The 20,501-nt window shown below is 39.0% G+C and overlaps 2 protein-coding genes across 7 annotated transcripts in view; one reads left to right on the plus strand and one right to left on the minus strand.

Moving 5' to 3' along the window:
• Positions 1–37: 37 nt before the first annotated feature.
• On the minus strand, positions 38–20,488 carry cep19 (centrosomal protein 19). Of its 4 annotated transcripts, XM_069896432.1 has the most exons (5): positions 20,437–20,488; positions 20,033–20,087; positions 2,093–2,218; positions 1,739–2,001; positions 38–497 (listed from the first exon to the last, which is right to left on the minus strand). In XM_069896432.1, exons 4-5 carry the CDS (start codon positions 1,866–1,868, stop codon positions 139–141), a joined length of 489 nt encoding a protein of 162 aa, XP_069752533.1. In that variant the 5' UTR covers positions 1,869–2,001; positions 2,093–2,218; positions 20,033–20,087; positions 20,437–20,488; the 3' UTR covers positions 38–138. The 4 variants fall into 4 exon arrangements, with proteins under 4 accessions (XP_069752533.1, XP_069752531.1, XP_069752532.1 ...); XM_069896430.1 differs by lacking the exon at positions 2,093–2,218; XM_069896431.1 differs by lacking the exon at positions 20,437–20,488 and having other exon boundaries at positions 20,033–20,364.
• boka (BCL2 family apoptosis regulator BOK a) overlaps positions 20,011–20,501 on the plus strand; it is a 106,361-nt gene continuing 105,870 nt past the window's right edge. For all 3 annotated transcript variants that reach the window (XM_069896421.1, XM_069896422.1, XM_069896425.1), the window contains exon 1: positions 20,011–20,351. In XM_069896421.1, coding sequence (XP_069752522.1) covers positions 20,225–20,351 — 127 coding nt within the window. In that variant the 5' untranslated portion in view covers positions 20,011–20,224. The remainder of the gene's footprint in view (positions 20,352–20,501) is intronic.

The following is a 20,501-nucleotide window of genomic DNA, read 5'->3' on the forward strand; positions in this document are numbered from 1 at the left end:
TACTCTGGTGAATAGAATCCCATGCAAATTGCAGCTCTCAGTTTGATCATTTTTTAATGTATTATGCAGATCAACCATGGGCAGCTAGCCACAAGACATTCTAAGTACAGGGTTGCAAATTGAAAGTAAAAAGTATTATCAAATTTCTCCATCTTCCTCATCCCAGCCACATGACTCAATCTGTCCATCCTGAGGGAAGTCAACTTCCAGGTCATAAATGAATTCTGGATCACTGGGTTTTCTCTGGTTATTTAAAAACAATTCATCCATTATTTTTTTCTTTTTTGCCAGTTCATTTTCATCAAGTTTATTCAGGTCCTCCTCTGGGTTAATGGAGTTTCCTCTCACCAATGTCTCCAAACTCTCATCAAGGCTCAGCCCATTCAGGTTGTCTCTCAGAAGCTGATACAATTTTTGCAGCTGTGGTTGTGACACTCCATCCAGGTATACTTGGTGTCGAGGGTTATTCTTAATCTCTTCTGCAGCTCGGCTGCAATCTATTTTCAAAAGGGAAATTATATATTACATTCTGTGCTTTTATTCATCTTTCCTCCATTGAGAATAAAACTATAAAATATAACTCCATAGTGTTGACTCAAATAAGTTTGGATTAATGCATGAAGGAAGAATAAAAGATCATCTTATAAGTTTTATAACAGAATATCAGTGTAGAGTCTGGGTGACTCAGCCCTCTCTATTCTGCTACAGCCTATGCTTCATACTCTCAGATAATATGGCTCAATATTGGAAGAACAGACCTAGGAAAATGATTGACATGCTTATGTTCCAGGGTTCAATAGTAAAAGGAAACCAAATCTTTCAGAGCTGATATAATGGATCCAACAGCTCCTTTGTGCCATTTCATTTTGATTCTGGAAAAATGGGATCAAATGGCCTTTCCTACATACAAGTAAATTACTCCTGGTAATAACTCCACTGTGAGGATCCACATTAAGATTTTTGACATGGCATATTGCACAGTCTACGTAGACCAAGATAAATAGATGAACATAAAGGTTTCTTTGCGCAAATCCCTGTGTTCCAGATTGCAAAGCTCTTTTACTCTCGTTACTGGGATTAATTTTTTATCTTAACTTTTTTTTTAATTCAAATTTCCCTTACCCTTAGTTTTGATTGCTCTAGAGTTATATTTAACCAGAAGGTTGTGGATTTGTGGAATTCGTTGCCACATACAGCTGTGGAGCTGTGGATCATTGGGGGAGTTTAAGGAGGTATCTAATTAAGGCATCAAGGGTTGTAGGCCGGAATTTGAAACTAGATGTGAGCTAGAGTTGCAGATCTGACTCAATGAACTGAATGGTCTACTTCTGTTCCGTGATCTTGTGCTATGAAGGCAAGGAATCAGCAGAGATCTACTATTTGTCGAACAAAGGTCAACATTCTCACACCAATTTACAGTATTTAACTAATTATTATTTAACCACTCCCATAACTACCTACTCTAGTGGAAAATGTGTAATTTACATACCAGATTAAATGTTGATATTTTAATTAAAAGATTCCAAGTTTGATAGTTAAATCCTGATTAAAATCATCTAACAATATGTAAACATAGTAGGAAATTTGACACATGCACAATACTTAACAGAAATCGTGCTTTCAGTACCAAAGAACTAGACAATAATTATTAAAATATATCCATTCCTCTTGTGATCAGCATTCACCATGTTGGTAGTGATGAATGGGCCAATTGTGATTCAACAAATTATATCCTCACCTGAAAATCTGGAAAAATTTCGAATAGGTATCAGTCTTTGTCGAGTTTTCTTTGTAGTTTCATCATCATAGATTAAAACAATGGTCGGCGGTTTAAATTTAATACCACATTTCCTTGGAATAAAAGCCATCTTCTTTTAACTGCAAGAATCTAACATCCATGCTCAACTCATCAGCAAGGTTACAGATTCAGTGATGTAATATCATTCTTCTGTAGGTCTCCAGGGATTTTCAGAGATTGGTGAATAATCCACAAGAAATGGCCTGTTGAGAAAAATAGTGGAAATTTTCAAATGATACTATCTTGTGCAAGTTTGGAATACAACGTGTGGTTGAATATTAAACCTCAAATAACCTGCTTTTATTTGACATGATTTCACGGAGTCCAGATAGGACTGATGGCAGGTGGTCTGAGGCACAAAGAGGCAATTCCAAGTGAAGCTAGAGATAGTCAGATATTCACCAGATATGGCATTACATCCTACAAGACAAAGCCAAACATCATAAATGGCTGTGATGCTTCACTACCTGATTAGCTGTACACCTTTTATGCTCACTTTGAAAAGGAGAACTCACGGTACCAATGAGAATCCCTGCAGAAGCTGATGACCCTGTGATATCTGTCAGAGGCCAACACAAGAACATTCTTTAAAGAGGGTGAACTCTTGCAAGGTGTTAGGCCCTGATTGAAAATCTCTGCCAGTCAACTAGCTGGAGTGTTCACAGATATTTTCAATCTTTCAATGCTACAGTCAGAGGTTCCCACCTGCTTCAAAGGGCAGCAATCATCCCGGTGCCCAAGAAGAATAGGGTGAGCTGCCTCAATTACCATTGCCCAGTAGCACATCTATTATAATGAAATGGTTTCAGACATTGCTCATGACTAGAATTACTTGGGTAAAGATCTGGATGCACTCCAATCTCTCCACAACAGAAACCATCTCACTGGCTCTCCACTCAGCCCTGGATCACCTGGACAACAGCAACATGTACATCAGGCTACTTTCAACATCATCATAATCTTAGTACTGGTCAACAAGCTCAAAAACCTGGGGCTTTGCACTCCCCTCTGCAACTGGATCCTTGACTTCCTCAGGATCATAGTCAGTAGGAATCAGAAACGCCTCCTCCTTATTGAAGATCAACACAGGCGCATCTCAAGGATGCGCACTTTGTACTCTGTTCTACTTGCTCTACACCCATGACTGTGGCCTCTAATTTACAAATTAGCCAACAGTTGTCAGCAGAATCACAGATGGCAATAAGGAACAAAACAGGAGTGAGATAGATCAGCTGGTTGAATGGTTTCACAACAACCTTGCACTTAATGTTAGCAAAACTAAGGAACTGATTGTGGACTCAAGGACAGGGAAATTAGGAGAACACAAACCAGTCCTCATCAACGGGACAGCAGTGGAAAGGGTTAAGAACTTCAAATTCCTGGGTCTCAACATCTCTGAAGATCTATCCTGGGGCCTCCATTCAATGCAATCACAAAGGCGGCTCTCCAGAGCCTATATTTTGTGAGGAGTTTGAAGAGTCTTGGTATGTCACCAAAGACTTGCAAATTTCTACAGGTGTACTGTGGAGAGCATTCTGACTGGTTGCATCATAGAAACATAGAAGATAGGAGCAGGAGTAGGTCATTCGGCTCTTCGAGCCTGCTCCGCCATTCAATGATCATGGCTGATCTTAAAGTTCAGTACCCCGTCCCCGCCTTCTCTCCATAACCCCTAATACCCTTATACTGAAGAAATATATCTAATTCCCTCTTGAATATATTTAATGAACCTGCCTCTACTGCTCTCTGTGGCAATGAATTCCACAGATTCACCACCCTCAGGGTAAAGAAATTCCTCCTCATCTCGGTTCTAAATGTCTATTATCCTCTAACCATGGCCCCAGGTTTTGGACTCCCCCACCATTAGAAACATCCCTTCCGTATCCATTCTGTCCAGTCCTGCCAGAATTTTATATGTCTCTATGAGATCCCCTCTCAATCTTCTAAACTCCAGCGAGTACAATCCCAATTTGCGCAATCTTTCCTCATAAGTCATTCCTGCCATTCCAGGTTTCAGCCTGGTGAATCGCCTCTGCACTCCCTCCATTGCAAGAACATCCTTCCTTAGATAAGGTGACCAAAACTGCACACAATACTCCAGGTGTGGTCTCACCAAGGCCCTGTACAGCTGCAGTAAGGTATCCTTGTTCCTATACTCAAACCCTCTTGATATGAAGGCCAACATACCATTTGCCTTTTTAAACCACCTGCTGTACCTGCATGCTCACCCTCAGTGACTGGTGCACAAGAACCCCTAGGTCTCTGCACTTCCCCATCTCTGGTCTGGAGGTGCCAATGCACAGAAGACTAGCGAGTTGTGAATTCAATTGGCATCATCATGGGTATTGGTCTTCATTCTAACATGTACATCTGCAAGTGACAGTCTCTATTCTCACTACCCAGGCCATGCCCTCTTAACACTGCTACCATCAGGAAGAAGGTACAGGAGCCTGAAGACGAACACCCAATGTGACCAAAACAGCTTTTACCCCTCTGTCATCATATTTTTAAATGGACAATGAACTGTAGACACTATCTCACTTTCTCTTCTTTGCATTAATTATAAAAAATGTAATTTATTGCAATATTTGCACTGTAATGCTGCCACAATACAACAAATTTCATGACAATAAATTCTGATTAAGAATAAAGGCATTGGTATTCTCATTTAGTAGCCATAGGAAATCATGAATTGTACACGTCTACAAGTAACTTGGGAGGTTCTTGAGAATACGGAGCTTGATTTTGTTCATTTATTGCTGCTACACCTAACAAGGCATTTTAATCACCTTCCAACAGAGAATTTTTTGGGGGATGCGTGACCAACAAGCAAGACCTTACTTTATTTTTCTCATTCTTCAGATGGTGAACATTGTTCCATTGCCTCTAGTCCTTACATCAGACAGCTGTTCCTGTTCTGTATGGAATGTCACTTTGCAGGCTGTTGGGAAAGCTTTTCTTAGTCTTTTCTACAAGTCATGAACAAGCTTAGGTCTTTCTTCATTATAGTTACCAGGACAAACATCACACTTTCATTTCATTTTTTGTTCCAAATCATGTCATTCTTGAAATACATTTTTGCTCAAGATATTTAAAAAAAAATCACACCCATTATTTTTCAACATTTGGAGAACCTATGGTCCTTCCTCAAAAAATACTGTGGTTATTAAGATCTAAATAATCTATTGGTGACTAATTCATTGGGTACATTGGGTACATGAACTACACAGATCTCTCATTTTGAACCATGCTCATGCTAAGTTAGCGGATTTCTTCAGAATATCAAGAGGTACAACAAAATTGGCGGCTCCCAACTTAACAACATGAAAATCAGTCAGCACCCTTGCATCCAATTGCTGAGAGGAGAGCTGGATAGGTTGTAATGTCATAAAAGAAGTCAAAAGATCCAAGCCAAGGTTCATGATTATTTGAACATAAATGGAAAAGGAATGTAGCAATGACTAGAACCCAGAGAATTATAACTTGTCAAACAATGTCAGATTACATTAAGGGCTTCTCTTACTTCCCTCAGCAACTTATGGCCATTTATCCATTTTATGCAGAGGTAGTACTTATCAATTCAAGCCCAATCACATCCAAGTCATCTGAGACTCCAGCACATCTTTTTACCTTGGTAAATACATATAAAGTACAACTCATTTAGTGCCTTGGCTATGTCCCCCTACCTGCACAGATGTTTTGCTTTTGGTCTCTAATCAGCCTCATCTTGCTTCTAATAACTTTGCTTCCCATCCACATTCCTAAGAATATTCAGGGATTCCCTTTTTCTTTGCCAACAGTCATTTTACATGATGTTTCTCCTTAAAAAAAATAATTCCTGTGAGCTTTCTGTAATTTGTCCGGTACTCATATTGATATCTATTAAATGCTTTTCTTCTGCTCTATTTTTTCCTTTTGGACATTTAGCAAGCTCTGGCTGCACTTTCTCTACACTTCTTCCTCAGAGGAATCAATCTAGATAACAGCTGAAGCATTTCAACCTTAATGTTCTCTGATGTTTTTGACTGCGGAGCTTCAATTGGAATTTTATCAAGGCACGTTCCATTTCAACGGATCTTTCTCTAATTCTCGGTTTTTACTTAGGCATAATCTATAACAATTCCCATAAATATTCTTCACCTTATAACAATCATTTTTTCCTGGATCTTCCTTGAATGATTCTTGATCCAGTGGGCACCCTCATTTTCCAGAATTAAATCCACCAACCTTTCATATTGTTCCAGGAATATGCTGATCAAGAAAGTTTTCCTGAAGACACTTCATAAACTCTCATCTTTTAAGTCATTGCTATCTCTGTCTAGCTTATGGATGATCAAAATTTTTAATTATCATCTTTTAAACATGCTCACTATTTCCCAGCTGATGTCCTCCTTAATATGCTTCCCACTGATGGTACCCTACAGAACAGAGCATAACATATCCTTATTTTTTTCTTAATTTAAAATGGATGGAATTTACTCTCGTCATTCCAGAACTCACTCTCTCTTTCCAACATTGCAATGTGCTCAATCAATACTGCTACTCTCCCTCCTTTCTTTCCTTGCCTTCCCTTTTTATCCTGGAAATTTTTAGAACCCAACCCTGCTCTTTTTTTTTGTCAGGTCTCTGATATCATGATCCCACTTGGTTAATTGTATCTTTGCATCCACATTAATCTGAGACATTCTTGTACTCTCTCATAGTCTGTGCCATTTCGGCCCATGAGCCCGTTCTGTCCAATTTCCACGCAATTAACCTACAATCGCCGATAGGTTTTGAATGGTGGGAGGAAACTGGAGTCCTCAGGGGAGACAGGGGAGAACGTACAAACTTCTTAGTCAGCACAGGATTCATACCCCGGTCTCAAACATTGGCGCTCTAAAGGCGTTGTGCTAACCGCTACGCCAACCATTCTTCACTTTCTGTGCCCATGTCCTTGCCAAATTAATTTAAACATACCTCCAACAACACAAATGAAGGTTCACATGAGCACAACAGCCCAGCTCTGACAAGGTGCCAATGTCCCAGGAATCTAAAGTCCTCTTACACTATCGCTGCTGCCATGTTTATCAGTCCTCCCATTTCCATGCTCAGTGAAGTGAGGCATAGGGAATAAATTCAAGGGACCAACTTTGAAGGTCCTGCTTCTGAATTGGTTTCCTATTTTCCCGGAATCTGTATTCAGAATATCACCCTTTTTATTGGTACTATTAGGAATGTAATCTCTGGTTGCTAACTCTCTCCTTCCAGAATGTTCTGTAACGACTGAAAAATCTTGAAATCTGGCATCAAAGAGGCAACAATAACATCCCAAGAACAAGTCCTCTCGCCGAACTAAAGAATTGTTGTAGCTGGTGCTCCCTTCCCTGTAAAGCTGAGTTACTCAACAGAAAGCCTTTCCCAATAGAATGAAGAACTAATAAATAGTGAGATGCCCTCAGGCATTTCCTGAATAATCAGTCTGCTCTTTTTTTCAACTGTCTGGCAGTCATCCGTTTCCTCTTTCTGTACACTCCAGCTGTGACTATCTGAAAAGTGCTGAGAATGAAGCACTCCGCTTCATGGATGGGTCAATTAAATTCATTCCAAGTGATGTTAAGGAATGGATGAGATGTTTGGATAAAGTATAGGCTACTTCATACTAGTCGCGTAATGCCCTAGCTGCAGTACTGCTGACTTGAGCCCGATAACTGACTGCATCTCTAGCCAAGCTGTTCCAGCAGTTACAATGCTGACAAAGTGCAAAAATGCCCAGATATGGATCCAGAAGAGAAAACTAATCCAGTCAATTTCTGTCTTCTTATTCTACTCTAGCAAAGTGCAGAAAGCAACATTGACAATGCTATCTACCAGCTGCAATTTGCTCACCAATGGACACTTTGGGGTTCCCCAGGACCACTCAGTTCCAGACCTCATCACAGCCTTGATCCAAACATAGACCAAAATGTCTAGTTCCAGACAACCTGTGCTTGATATTAGGACAACATTTGATAATGGCATCTAGGACATTTGGTAAAACTTAAGTCAACATCAAGGGGCAAACTTTCCAGAGGCTGTCATTCCTTGCACAAAGGAAGAGGACTGCAGTCACTGGAAGTCAATCAGCCTAGCCCCAGGACATTACTGCAAGTTTCTCTTGAAGTGTCTTACGCAAGTTCTTCAATGGCCTTCCTTCCACTACAAGATCAGAAGGGGGATGTTTGGTTATGATGGTGCTATATTCAATTCCATTCACCACTCAGTAAATGGAACAGGCAGCAAGGTCAATACAACATGCAGTTGATAAGTGGCCTTGCTTTATTAATGGCATGAACTGAACAATCTTAAGTATAACCACTAACAAAAAAATCACAGGGGTGGATTTCCCTGCTGGGGAATATCATGGACATGAGTTTGATATTGTCCAAATATCAAATTCAGTTTGTAAAAGTTGCCTTGGCTATGGCCAGGAAATGTATAGCAGTTACCTGGAAGTCTGACTCCCAGCTGATCACCAGAAGTTGGAGCATGGAGATGCAGAGCTGTGTTCCCCCGGATAAAATCACCTACAATCTGAGAAGGAGGTATGGCACATACGTTGAAGTCTAGCAACCGTACTTGTGGTATGTTGGAACGCAGGTATGATTTAACACCCCCCCCACCCCCCCTTTTTAAAAGGAGCAATGGATGGCAAGTTCACACCAGTACAACTTGGAATGTTAGGAATGAGGAAGTGACTGTCAACACAACCCCAAGTTTTGTTTTTGCATTGTCTCTTTTTTTGTTGTTTCTGACCATTTGAAACCATTGTTATTCAGTTGAGTTTTATTTTCTTTTGTAACTAGTATGTGTTTGTTGATATATCATTTTGGGGTGAGGGATGGAGGTAAAAAAGACTATGATATACTCTGTAAAAGGGGACAAATGTTCTGTGTTGTTTGGAATGCATGAGTCTGTAAAATCAAAAACAAAAATATTCATTAAAAAGTATAACCACTAACCTTGATATTAATTCAATGGTATTACCATCATCTAATACCCAATCAAGAACATTCCGAGAGATATCGTTGACCAGGAATTCAATTGAACCAGCCATACAAATGTAGCTCCAAGACAAAGGCAGAATCTCAGTATCATTTATTATTCATCATTATTATGTTACCAACAAATTACAATACTTAATTATTGTAAATGTCACTATTAAGCATTAATAGGTTTTACTATTAATCACCATTAGAACTTGCACTCCTGACACATAATTGTATACCCTTCTATTAATTCCCAATATAACTTCAGTTGTTTGTTAATTTAATCAAGATCACTTGGCCCAATGATGCGTCTCATTTCACTCCCACATTTCCTCATTTTTGTACGAGTTCATTTATTATACAAAAACTGCAATCACAGTTTGTCACCAATTAAATCTGTTTTTAAAAGGAACAATACAATATGCAATACGATTTGCTGAGCATTTCCTCTCATCTTCTTTGTTCCAACAAGAATGACACCAAATTGAAAAGCTTCTTTTCCCTCATTCCTCTGTCCATAGTAATAAATATATTCTACATCTTCTCCAAGATCTTCAAATCTTTCCTAAAAAATGTTGATCAAAGCTGGGCACAGACCTCCAATTCTACTCATTGTTTAGGCAACACCTGGTCAAGCCCTATAAATAATTCTTTTTTTTTAAAAAAAAATCTGCACTCAGATCCCTTCTTGGTCAAGACGCAATGGTTCTCCACCATTTTTCCCCACTTGTTTCACTTTAATCCCTTACCAACCACAGAGCACCTTATAGCATAGGATGCCAGTAGTTGCTCTGTGGTTGGTAAGGGATGACATAAAATGGTGAGTGGAGAGAAAAAAAAGTTGAGAACCACTGGTAGAGGTTCCCCAACACTGTAACCTCCTTTGGTATGGTTTTGAATTCACTCTCTTAACCTTTCCACAAATTCACCCCTCTCTGGTGAGAGAAAATTAAAGCAATGCAGATTTGTGAAGTACCTTCATCAACAATGCAATCAAAAGGTATAACTTTATTAAAATACAGTCCCAAATATACTTTAAATGCATAATAAACTGCAATTCGATGACTATACTTACCTGACTTAGCTCATGACTGTTTTATTGGTTACTTACATAATTACTGTTGTGTCCTAGTTATACCACCAGCGGTCTTAAGAAATACTAAGAAAGCTTATAAGTTTAACAGCACAATTCTTTACTCACATTAGGTTACTGGTCATGTATTGATACAATGTTGCACTGAGCATGCTCACCACTCAAGTGTGGTGTGGCTCTTAGTCTTGCAGTGTTCATGCTCCAGCATAAAATAGTCCCAAGTTTCCTCAGTATATAACATCCCTCCTTCTTTAAAAAATTAAGAATTAAAAGATTTATTAAGATTTAAAATTTCTTAAAAATAAATTGTTACTGCTTCTTTACCTGCAATTGCCATTAAGAATTAATTATTTGGAGGAGTCTCGTGATGGAGTAGTGGCCGGTAGGGTAATACCAGCCCTCTCCAGAAAGAAGAAAAAAAGTGAAAAGACAAAGTTCAATAAATACAAAATATAAGAAATAAAAGATAAATTTGTAGAGAAAAGAAAATGGCACCCAAGAAGGAACAAGTAAAAACAACGGGAAAAAAAAGATGCTGGAAAAGAAAGGAGAAGGTCTTACCTGCACGAAGAAACAAGGAGCCATGGTGGAGAAGAGCACCCGATCTCCGAGATCGGTGTTGGCCCTGTGGAGTCGCGACCCCCCGACTGCTGGACTGCAAAAATGGCTCTCTAGGCCAAACAAAAGTGCGCAAACTAAGAAGGAGAACACCGACCGGAGGGGGGCTCAGCCGAAGAGCACGGAACAGGCAACCACAGCGCAACCAGCTGAGGGATGCTCGACACTAGGGTTCTCAGTTGGAAGAGGAGGAGAGCAGCAGGAGGCTCAGATGAGCAGTTCAGAAGAAGAGGACCAACAGCAAGAGGCTTTTTTTCAAGAACAAAAGAGAGCATTAAAAGAATAGTTGTCATTAGAATTTAATGCAATTAAAAAAATCAAAAGAACAGAAGTTAAAGTGCAAAGATTAGAGTTAGTCATGACAGAAATAGGAAAAAGAGTAGAAAATGTGGAAGAACTAGAAATGGCAGTAGAAATGGAAGTAAATGACTTAAAAAAGAAAATTGGAAGAAAGTGATAAAAAAAATTAGAGTCATAAGAGTTGTTAGCTCAGAAAATTAACATGTTGGAAAATTATAGTAGGCGAAACAACAAAAATACTGGGCCTAAAGGAAGATGAAGAAGGCACAAATATGAAGGAATTTATTAAAAAAAATCCCAAATGTCCCAGGAACGACAGAAATGCAGGAAGGAATGGAAATAGAAAGAGAACACAGAACACTAGCTCCAAAACCACAGACACATCAAAAACCAAGATCCATTTTAGTAAAATGTTTGAGATATACAACAAGAGAAAATATACTGGAGCAGGCAAGGAGTAAAATTAGAGAAGACAATAAACCATTGGAATACAAGGGTCAAAAAAATGTTTTTTTACCCAGACATAAGTTTTGAACTCTTAAAGAGGAAGGAATTTAATACAGCAAAATTGATCCTATGGAAAAAAGGTTATAAATTCATGTTAAGACATCCAGCTGTGCTTAAAATATTTATCCCTGGGGACCAAAACAGACTGTTTTCGTATCCGGAGGAAGCACAAGAATTTGCAGACCGCTTACAGGACAGAAGGAGAGATGTAACAAGAATGAAGAACAGCGATAAAATATATATAAAGATGTAAAAACAATGTACAAGAACTAAAGAAGGGAAAGAGAAGGGAAGAAAGGAAATAAGGGGGAAAAAAGGGAGAACTTTGTTATATGTGTAAAAAAAGTGTTTTCTGTGGGGGTTGGGGGGTGGGGAAGAGAATAATCGTCACTGCAAAATCAGTTGACGCTTGAGAGCAGGTTCGCAATCTGAAAGGAAAAGGGAGTTGTGGTTGCCTGGCAAGGGATAAGGGGCAACTCAGAGAGGGGGGGGGAGACATTTGGGGTTAAGGGAATATTGGATGTGGGAATTGTTGGAGTATTTTATATTTTAAATATGTGGTCATACATTGAGTTTAAAATGGGAAAACTGAGAGATGAAAATGGGTGGTGAGGAAGCGGAAATGAGGTGCAAACAGGATATGAGATGGCCATGTTGAACTATGTGACTATAAACATTAATGGAATACATAACCAAATTAAAAGGAAGAGGCTTTTAAATTTACTGAAGAAAGAAAAAATAGATATAGCATTTGTCCAGGAAACGCATCTAACTGAAGTGGAACATAAATTAAAGAGAGACTGGGTAGGGCACTTAGCGGCAGCATCATATAATTCAAAAGCTAGAGGTGTAGCTATATTAATAAAAATGTACCAATCAAAATAGAGGAGGAAATAATAGATCCAGCAGGGAGGTATGTAACGATAAAGTGTCAGATATTTTCAGAATTTTGGAATTTGATCAATATATATGCACCTAATGAGGAGGATCAAAAGTTTATGCAAGATATTTTTTTGAAGATTGTAGATACACAAGGAAATATATTGATAGGAGGGGATTTTTAACCTTAATTTGTATCCAATGTTGGATAAAAATGGACAAAAGACAAACAAAAAGAATAAAGTGGCCAAATTTATGGTTAAATCAATGCAGAAAATGAAACCTATAGATATATGGAGGAGGCAGCACCCAAGAGAGAAGGAATACTCATATTATTCAAGTAGGCATAAAACATACTCAAGGATTGATAGGTTTCTGTTGTTGGCCCATATTCAAGGGAGAGTTAGAAAAACTGAATATAAAGCTAGATTACTATCAGATCATTCACCCCTGTTATTAGCAATAGAACTGGAGGACATCCCATCAAGAACATATAGATGGAGGTTAAACTCCATGTTACTTAAAAGGCAGGAATTTAGAGGGTTTACTGAATGCCAAATTAAAACATATTTTGAAATAAATACAGAATCAGTGAAGACAAATTTATATGATGGGACGCAATGAAAGCCTTCATTCGAGGGCAGATAATAAGTTATGTAACTAAGATGAAAAAAGACTACAATCGAGAAATAGAGCAGTTGGAAAGGGAGATAGTAAGTACAGAAAAGGAACTAGTAAAAAGGGATGATATAACAAAAAGGAAAGAATTGGCGAACAAAAAATAAAATACGAAACATTACAAACCTATGAGGTGGAGAAGAACATAATGAAAATAAAGCAAAAGTATTACGAACTGGGAGAAAAAACACAAAATATTAGCCTGGCAACTTAAAACAGAACAAGCTAAAAGAACCGTATTGGCATCAAGGAATATAATAACTTAAGCCACCTGTACAAATTAAATTATCAACCACTAATAAAGAAATTGCAGGAGGACTTAGAACATTGGAAAGAATTACAGCTAACATTGATAGGGAGGGTAAACTGCATTAAAATGAATGTCTTCCTAAGGATACAATACTTATTTCAATCGTTACCAATTCCCTTAACAGAGAAATTCTTTAATGAACTAAAGAGAATAATAAGGAAATTCTTGTGGAAGGGGGGTGGGGAACCGAGGACAGCGTTAGATAAATTAACAGAGAGGTACAACCAAGGTGGTTTGCAGTTACCAAACTTTAGAAATTATTATAGAGCAGCACAATTAAGATATTTATCAGATTTTTACCAGACAAGGGAAAAACCAGACTGGACTAAGATAGAACTAGAAAAAATTGGGGAGATGGTACTGGAACATATACTTTATAAGTGGGATGAAAAGCTTGTACAATACAAAACCTCACCAGTACTGCATTATTTACTCAATATATGGAAGAAGATTCACTTAGAAAGGAAAAAAATGAATTAACAAATACCAAAATTACTATTGACGCAATATCCGCTAATCCCTTTTACAATAGATCACCTTTCCTTTAGAGAGTGGGAGAGAAAAGGAATTAAAAGAGTAGAAAATTGTTTTTTGGGAAATAATTTATTATCATTTGAACAGTTGAAGTAGAAATATGGAAAACTCATGGTACAATGTTTGTATATCATCAACTGAAAGTTATTTAAAGGATAAATTGGGAAACAGGTTGAGATTACCTAAAGGAAGCAGCTTTGAATATGTGATTACAGACACAATGATAGATAAAAGATTTATAACGAAGATATACATTAAGCTGCAAGATAATGAAAAGGATGAAATAAGCTATAAACCCAATCAAAAGTGGGAAAAGGATTTAAACAAAGATAAAAAATGCAACATGGGAAGGTTATGTTCTGAAACTATAAAGAATATAATAAATACAAGGTTATGCATGGTAGAGTATAATTGGTGATATAGGTTATATATCACGCCCCAAAAGTTAAAAAATGGGATCCAACATTATCAGATAGATGTTTACGCTGCAAGAAGGAAATGGGAAATACAAGATATGTTAAAAAAACGACTGAACAATAAAACGCCTGCGGAGGACGGACTCCCAACAGAATTCTATAAAACATTTAAAGAGTTACTAATTCCTCCTCTCTTGGAATTAATGAACCAGACTGAAGAAACACAAAACATGCCAGATTCATGTAAAACAGCAAAAATTACAGTAATACCAAAGATGGGGAAAGATCCACAAACACCAGCATCGTATAGACCAATATCTCTACTTAAATCATATTATAAGATAGCAAACAGATTGGCTGACTGTGTACCAAAAATAGTAAAACTAGATCAAACTGGATTTATTAAAAGACGAACAACGAACAATGTCTGTAAATTCATTAATTTAATCCATGCAGTACAAGGAAATAAGAAGTCAATAGTGGCTGTTGCTTTAGACACAAAGAAAGCATTTGACAGGGTAGAATGGAATTATTTTTCAAAGTATTACAGAGGTTCAGCCTACCAGAGAAATATATTAATTGGATAAAAGCATTATACAAGGATCCAATGGCCAAGGTGACAGTAAATGGATATATATCGAACCAATTTAAATTAAGCAGATCAACTAGGCAGGGATGTCCACTATCTCCCTTACTGTTCACTTTAGCAATAAAACCATTGGCAGAACTGATAAGAACAGAAAATAAAATAAAAGGGATAAAAATAAAAGAAAAGGAATATAAAATCAGTCTATTTGCAGATGAAATAATATTATACTTAACAGAACCAGAATTATCAATAAAAGAATTACATAAGAAATTGAAGGAATATGGAGAAATATTTGGGTACAAGATCAACACAAATAAAAGTGAAGCGATGCCAATGAATAATGCGGATTTCACAAAGTTTAAAAAAGAATCACCATTTAAATGGCAAACACAAGCATTATTAGGTATTAGACTAGATAATATTCTAGGCCATCTAGACAAATTAAATTATCAGCCAAATGAAGAAATTACAAGATCACTTAGAACAATGGAAAGATTTACCACTAACACTGAAAGGAAGGGTAAATTGCATTAAAATGAAGATCTTCCCAAGGATACAATACCTATTTCAATTGTTACCAATTCCCTTAACAGAGAAATTCTTCAATGATCTAAAGAAAATAATAAGGACATTTTTATGGAAAGGGGGGAAACAGGATAGCACTAGATAAATTAACAGAATGGTACAAACAAAGGGGTTTGCAACTACCAAACTTTAAGAATTATTATAGAGCAGCACAATTAAGATATCTAAAAGATTTTTATCAAACAAGGGAAAAACCAGATTGGATCAGGATAGAGCTAGATAAAATAGGGGAGATGGTACCAGAACATATACTTTATAAGTGGGATGAAAAACTGGTGCAATATCAAAGTTCACCAGTACTGCACCATCTGCTCAACATTTGGAAGAAAATTCACGTAGAAAGGAAAAAAAACAAATGACCAACTACCAAAATTATTATTGATGCAAAATCAACTAATTCCTTTCACAATAGATAACCTTTCTTTTAGAGAATGGGAGAGAAACAGGATTAAAAGAATAGGAAATTGTTTTTTTGGGAAATAATTTGTTATCATTTGAACAAATGAAGGACAAAAATGGAATAACTCACGGTACAATGTTTGCATACCACCAACTGAAAACCTACTTAAAGGACAAATTGGGAAGCAGACTGAGGTTACCAGAAGGACATAGCTTTGAATATGTGATTACAGACACAATGATAATCAAAAGATTTATAAAAAACATGTACATCAAGCTGCAAGGGAACTATGAGAAAGACAATAAACACGAGGTTACGCATGATACAAAATATTTTGGTTGATATGGTTCATAGTAGGAAAAAGAATTAAAAAAAAGTCTTCTAATTACACAATTGCAATTCTATATTCTCAGTGGAATTCCCTCCCTCCCTCCCTCCCGCCCGCCCGCCCTCCCTCCCTCCCTCCCTCCACGCTTTAGTGCGTTTAATTGTCTGTACATGCCTCTCAATGAATCCATGGCCCTTAGGGTAATGTGGTGATGATGCAGCTAGTTCTCTGAATTAGCGCGATGTGAATTGGCTCCCATTGTTACATATCACTTGTTCAAGTATTCCCTGTTCCGTGAAGAGCGCTCGTACTGCAGCAATGATGGTTGGTGCTTTCAGGTCCTTCACTTTCCTGATGAAAGGAAATTTGTAGTAGTAGCAGGACACATTCAGATACCATTCTTGGTTTTCTGTGAATAGGTTTGCTCCCACAGTGTGCCGTGGCCTGGTGGGTATTATCTCTTTGTTCTTTCTGGCAGGCCGGACATGTAGCTACTATGTTTTCGATGTCCTTATACGTGTCTATCTGGTAAACTGCAGACTTTGCATTTCTCCATTCCCATGTGGCCTTGGTGCACTTTCTGGAGAATTTATTTTTGCATGGTCTCTAGTATTATCAGCCGAGACCCTGCCAGCAGTACACATTTCTCCAGGGATTATGTCGTCCCTGACAGGCCAATAATGACGTATTGTAGCCTGTACCTGTTTTACCCTTTCTGGCCATCACTATATCACTTGTTGGGAGAGCAGCTGCAGCACTTCATCCTTTGCGGTTTCTTCTTTAATCAGGTTTAATTTGTTACTGGTTACCCTGACGAGGTGATGTTCCTTGTTCTCCAGGTCTTTATTTTGTATTTTTTTATTTGGGGAAAGACGTGACAAAGCATCAGCAAGCACCATTTCCTTCCCTGGCCTATACTACCAAGGTAAAGTTGTAATATTGGAGCCAGAGGCTTCTTTTTCTGGAGGTGTTCCAGTGGGCAATGATCACTCTCTACCACAAAGAGGAATTTGTGGAACTTTTCGCATCCATATACGGCTGCCAAGAGTTCCCTTCAACATTTGGCATATTGGGTCTCTGCTGTTGTCAGGGCTTTTGAGGCAAAGGCTATCAGTTTTCCTTCCTGCACTAATGCTGCCCCAAGCATGGAAGTGTCTACTTGTGACAACTTTTTTCCTGTCGTAGTAACTCAGTTCTATTTCTTTTCAGAACACTTCCTTAAGCTTGTCGAAGTCTCGCTGATGCGATGGTGACCACTGAAAATCCACATTCCTCTTTCAGCAACTCTCTGAGGTTGGCTATGTGGTCTGACATGTGTGGGGTGAAGGAATTCATTTTGGATCAAGCCGAGGAAGCTCCTTAGTTCTTTTATGTCCTTTGTGTTCCAATTCAGCAATGGCTGTTACCTTCTCTGGGCTTGGCCTGACCCCATCAGGTGTGTCCACCATTCCAAAGAACTGGCACTCCTCCACTTTAATGATGCATTTGTCTGCATTGAGTTTGATGCCGGCCCCTCTTGTTCTCTCCATGGCCTCATGTAGGTGGAGATCGTGGGTTTTCCCATCTCTACTAAAGATCTGGATGTCATCTGTGATGCTGACAGTGCCCTTGCAACCCCTGTAGGTCTCATCTATCTTTTGCTGGAAGATGTCTTGGCTCACCTTTAGGCCAAAAGGTAGGTGCAGGAACTTGTACCGACCGAATAGAGTGTTGAATGTTGTGAGCAGTGTCGATACTTCACATTCCAGTACCCATTCTTGGCATCTAGCTTACTGAAGATTTTGAATCCCGCTAGTTCAGAAGTGACATCTTCCAGCGCTGGTGTTGGATAGTGACCTCTTGTGATGTCTTTGGGGTCCAGACATATTCTTAGGTGGCCATTCGGTTTTTCTTTCACTACTATAGAATTTACCCAGTCAGTTGGTTCTACTACTTTTGCTATTACTTGTTTTTCTTTCATTTCTTCCAGCTCCTGCTTTAGCCTTTGTTTCAGCTCTATTGGTACCTTCCGTGGAGCATGGATTATTGGTTTGTATTTTGGGTCTATAGTAATGTGGTATTCAAAGTTTCCTGACTGTGTCATCAAAGCATTCAGGGTACATGTCCATTAGCTCAGCCTTCTCTGCAATCAGAGGGCGTTGCTTTAAGTGGGATGTCGCTATTGATCCTCTTGAACACTTTCTTCTCCCTGATCTCATTGTTCACAGAGATTAGATGCAATTCCTGACAAATATGTAGGCCTAGGATTGCTGGTCTGTCGGCATCAACCACAAAGAATGTAAATATGATGCTCTTTCCTTTATATCTGCCTTTTATTTGGACTTTTCCTAGTTGTTTAATCACAGGGCCACCATAAGCTGTGAGTATGTCATTTGCAGCATCTAGTGTGCCTTCCTCCGGGTACCCATTCTTTATGAGCTCGGGGAACATTTGGCGGTACAGTCTAAGCGGGAGGACAATGCTTTGTGATCCAGTATCCAACTTTATTTTCAAGTTGAATATTGTCAGTGATCTTGTGATCTTTCTTTTTACTTGGATTGTGGTGTGTAATTCATTTTTTTCTCCCTTCCCTTTCTTGGACGTCTCATGGAGTATTGTTTCGATGCTGAGCATCAGTGAGTCAGAGTCACTGCTGTCACTTCCTTCGACATGATGTACTTTCCTTCTGTATTTTTGGTTTCTCTTTCTTTTTGTGTCAGACCTACACATCTTTTCCCAGTGATTGATCTTTCCACAGGTCCTGCACCAAACCATACATGGGGTATTTCTTGCGGTCCTCGAAGGGGTGTATTCTGCCGCACCTCCTGCAGTTCTTGGATGTCTGCGACTTTCTCTGCATGCGCTTTATGGCATCGACCCTTCTATCTCTGTGCTGTATGTTGGCCTGTCTGGAGAGGGATTGCATTTGCCTCCTAGTGGCCTCAAAGGCCCTAGCTGCATCTACTAGTTTCAAACTGTCTTTTCCTGAGAGCTTTCTGCACTTCAGGATGAGCCCTTTCCCAGATTAGTTGGTCAACTATTCTCTCCTCTATTTCTTTGAACTTGCATTTTGCAGCCATGTTCTTCAGCCTTGTGAGGAAATTATCTGTCTCTTCAGGCTCTTGTTTTAATCCCTGGAACTCGTATTGTTGTATTCTATGGCTGGATTTAGGCTCCAGTCTCTTCGGAGGCATGGGTTCGGATCCCACCGCTGCCACCATGCTGTGTTCCATCAGTTCCAGATGAGGAAAATTTTTCAAATATCCTTTCTGGGTTATTTTCTTCTTCAACCAGCTCCCAGCTATTAAACAGGTCTAGTCCTCGCTCCCTCGTCCGGAGAAGGATGCAATTAGCCTTTTCCTCTGGTGTGACTCCCTTGAGGAAATTTTTGAATGCCAGGTTGCACTTCTGTTTGAACTTTTTAAAAGCCTCTATGATGTTGTCACTTCCCCATCCATGACTGGGTGTAATCCTGCTGCTGTGGCCATTTTCTACAGCACTGGTTGTCAGGTAATGGTGCTTTTTCTTTGTTTCCTTCTCTTCATGTTTATTTTCATTTATAGGGATTTTTTTTTTTCTATATGGTGTGGGTTCCATTCCCACCGCTGCCATCATGTTGCGTCCTCCTTGTACCAATGTGTCGCACTGAGCATACTCACCACTCCAGGGTGATGAGGCTTATTACAGTCTTGCAGTATTCATGCTCCAGCATAAGAGTCCCATGTTTCCTCAGTAAATAACAATTACAATAATTGTCAAACACGAATTATTATTATTATTATTCTCTTGAATCACTGTTCACGCACGGTTTTTAATCAAGGACAAAACCGAAAGGGATTTATATGAATTTTAAAATTTTGTCCCACACACATAATAAAAGGTGGATTACCTTTCACCGTTATTGGTTACTGTAATTGTTACGAATAACAATCAAATACTAACATTATTATCTAACTCATTAATCATCAGTTATTAATTTAAAATACCAGTTACTTGACTGAAGATACAAACCTCAAGCAAACTGGACTAGGCCTCGTTCCCTTGGCAACCAGGCAGTTAGGTTGGCCTTGCCGAGACAAGTTGATGAGATGCCGGAGAGAAAAAAAAATAATTAAGCGTTAATTTTCACAGAATTGTTGTCAGTTTTTTTTTTAAAGTGAGCGATATTATTGGGCTTTCTGGAGGTGAAGAAGGAAGCGCTGAATGAACATGATGGGGTTGAAATGCTCTCGGGCAGAGTCTCGGGCGGCTGAGGCCGGGCTTCGGCCGGCCATGGGGTGGATGTGTGCGGCCGCTCTGCTCGGCTGCATTTGTGCGGGCGTCGCTCGGGGTAAGGCTGTTGAAGGGGGGAAGCAGCGGGCCCGATGGGGGGCAGGAGGACGCCACTGAAACGCCTGCCACCTGCACAAACGTACCCGGGGAATCCCTCTCCTCACGGTCCCGGCAACAGGAGAAGTGCTGGCCAAGTCAGTGGGTGGGC

Source organism: Narcine bancroftii, chromosome 9 (genome assembly GCF_036971445.1).
Source record: "Narcine bancroftii isolate sNarBan1 chromosome 9, sNarBan1.hap1, whole genome shotgun sequence".
NCBI lineage: Eukaryota > Metazoa > Chordata > Chondrichthyes > Torpediniformes > Narcinidae > Narcine > Narcine bancroftii.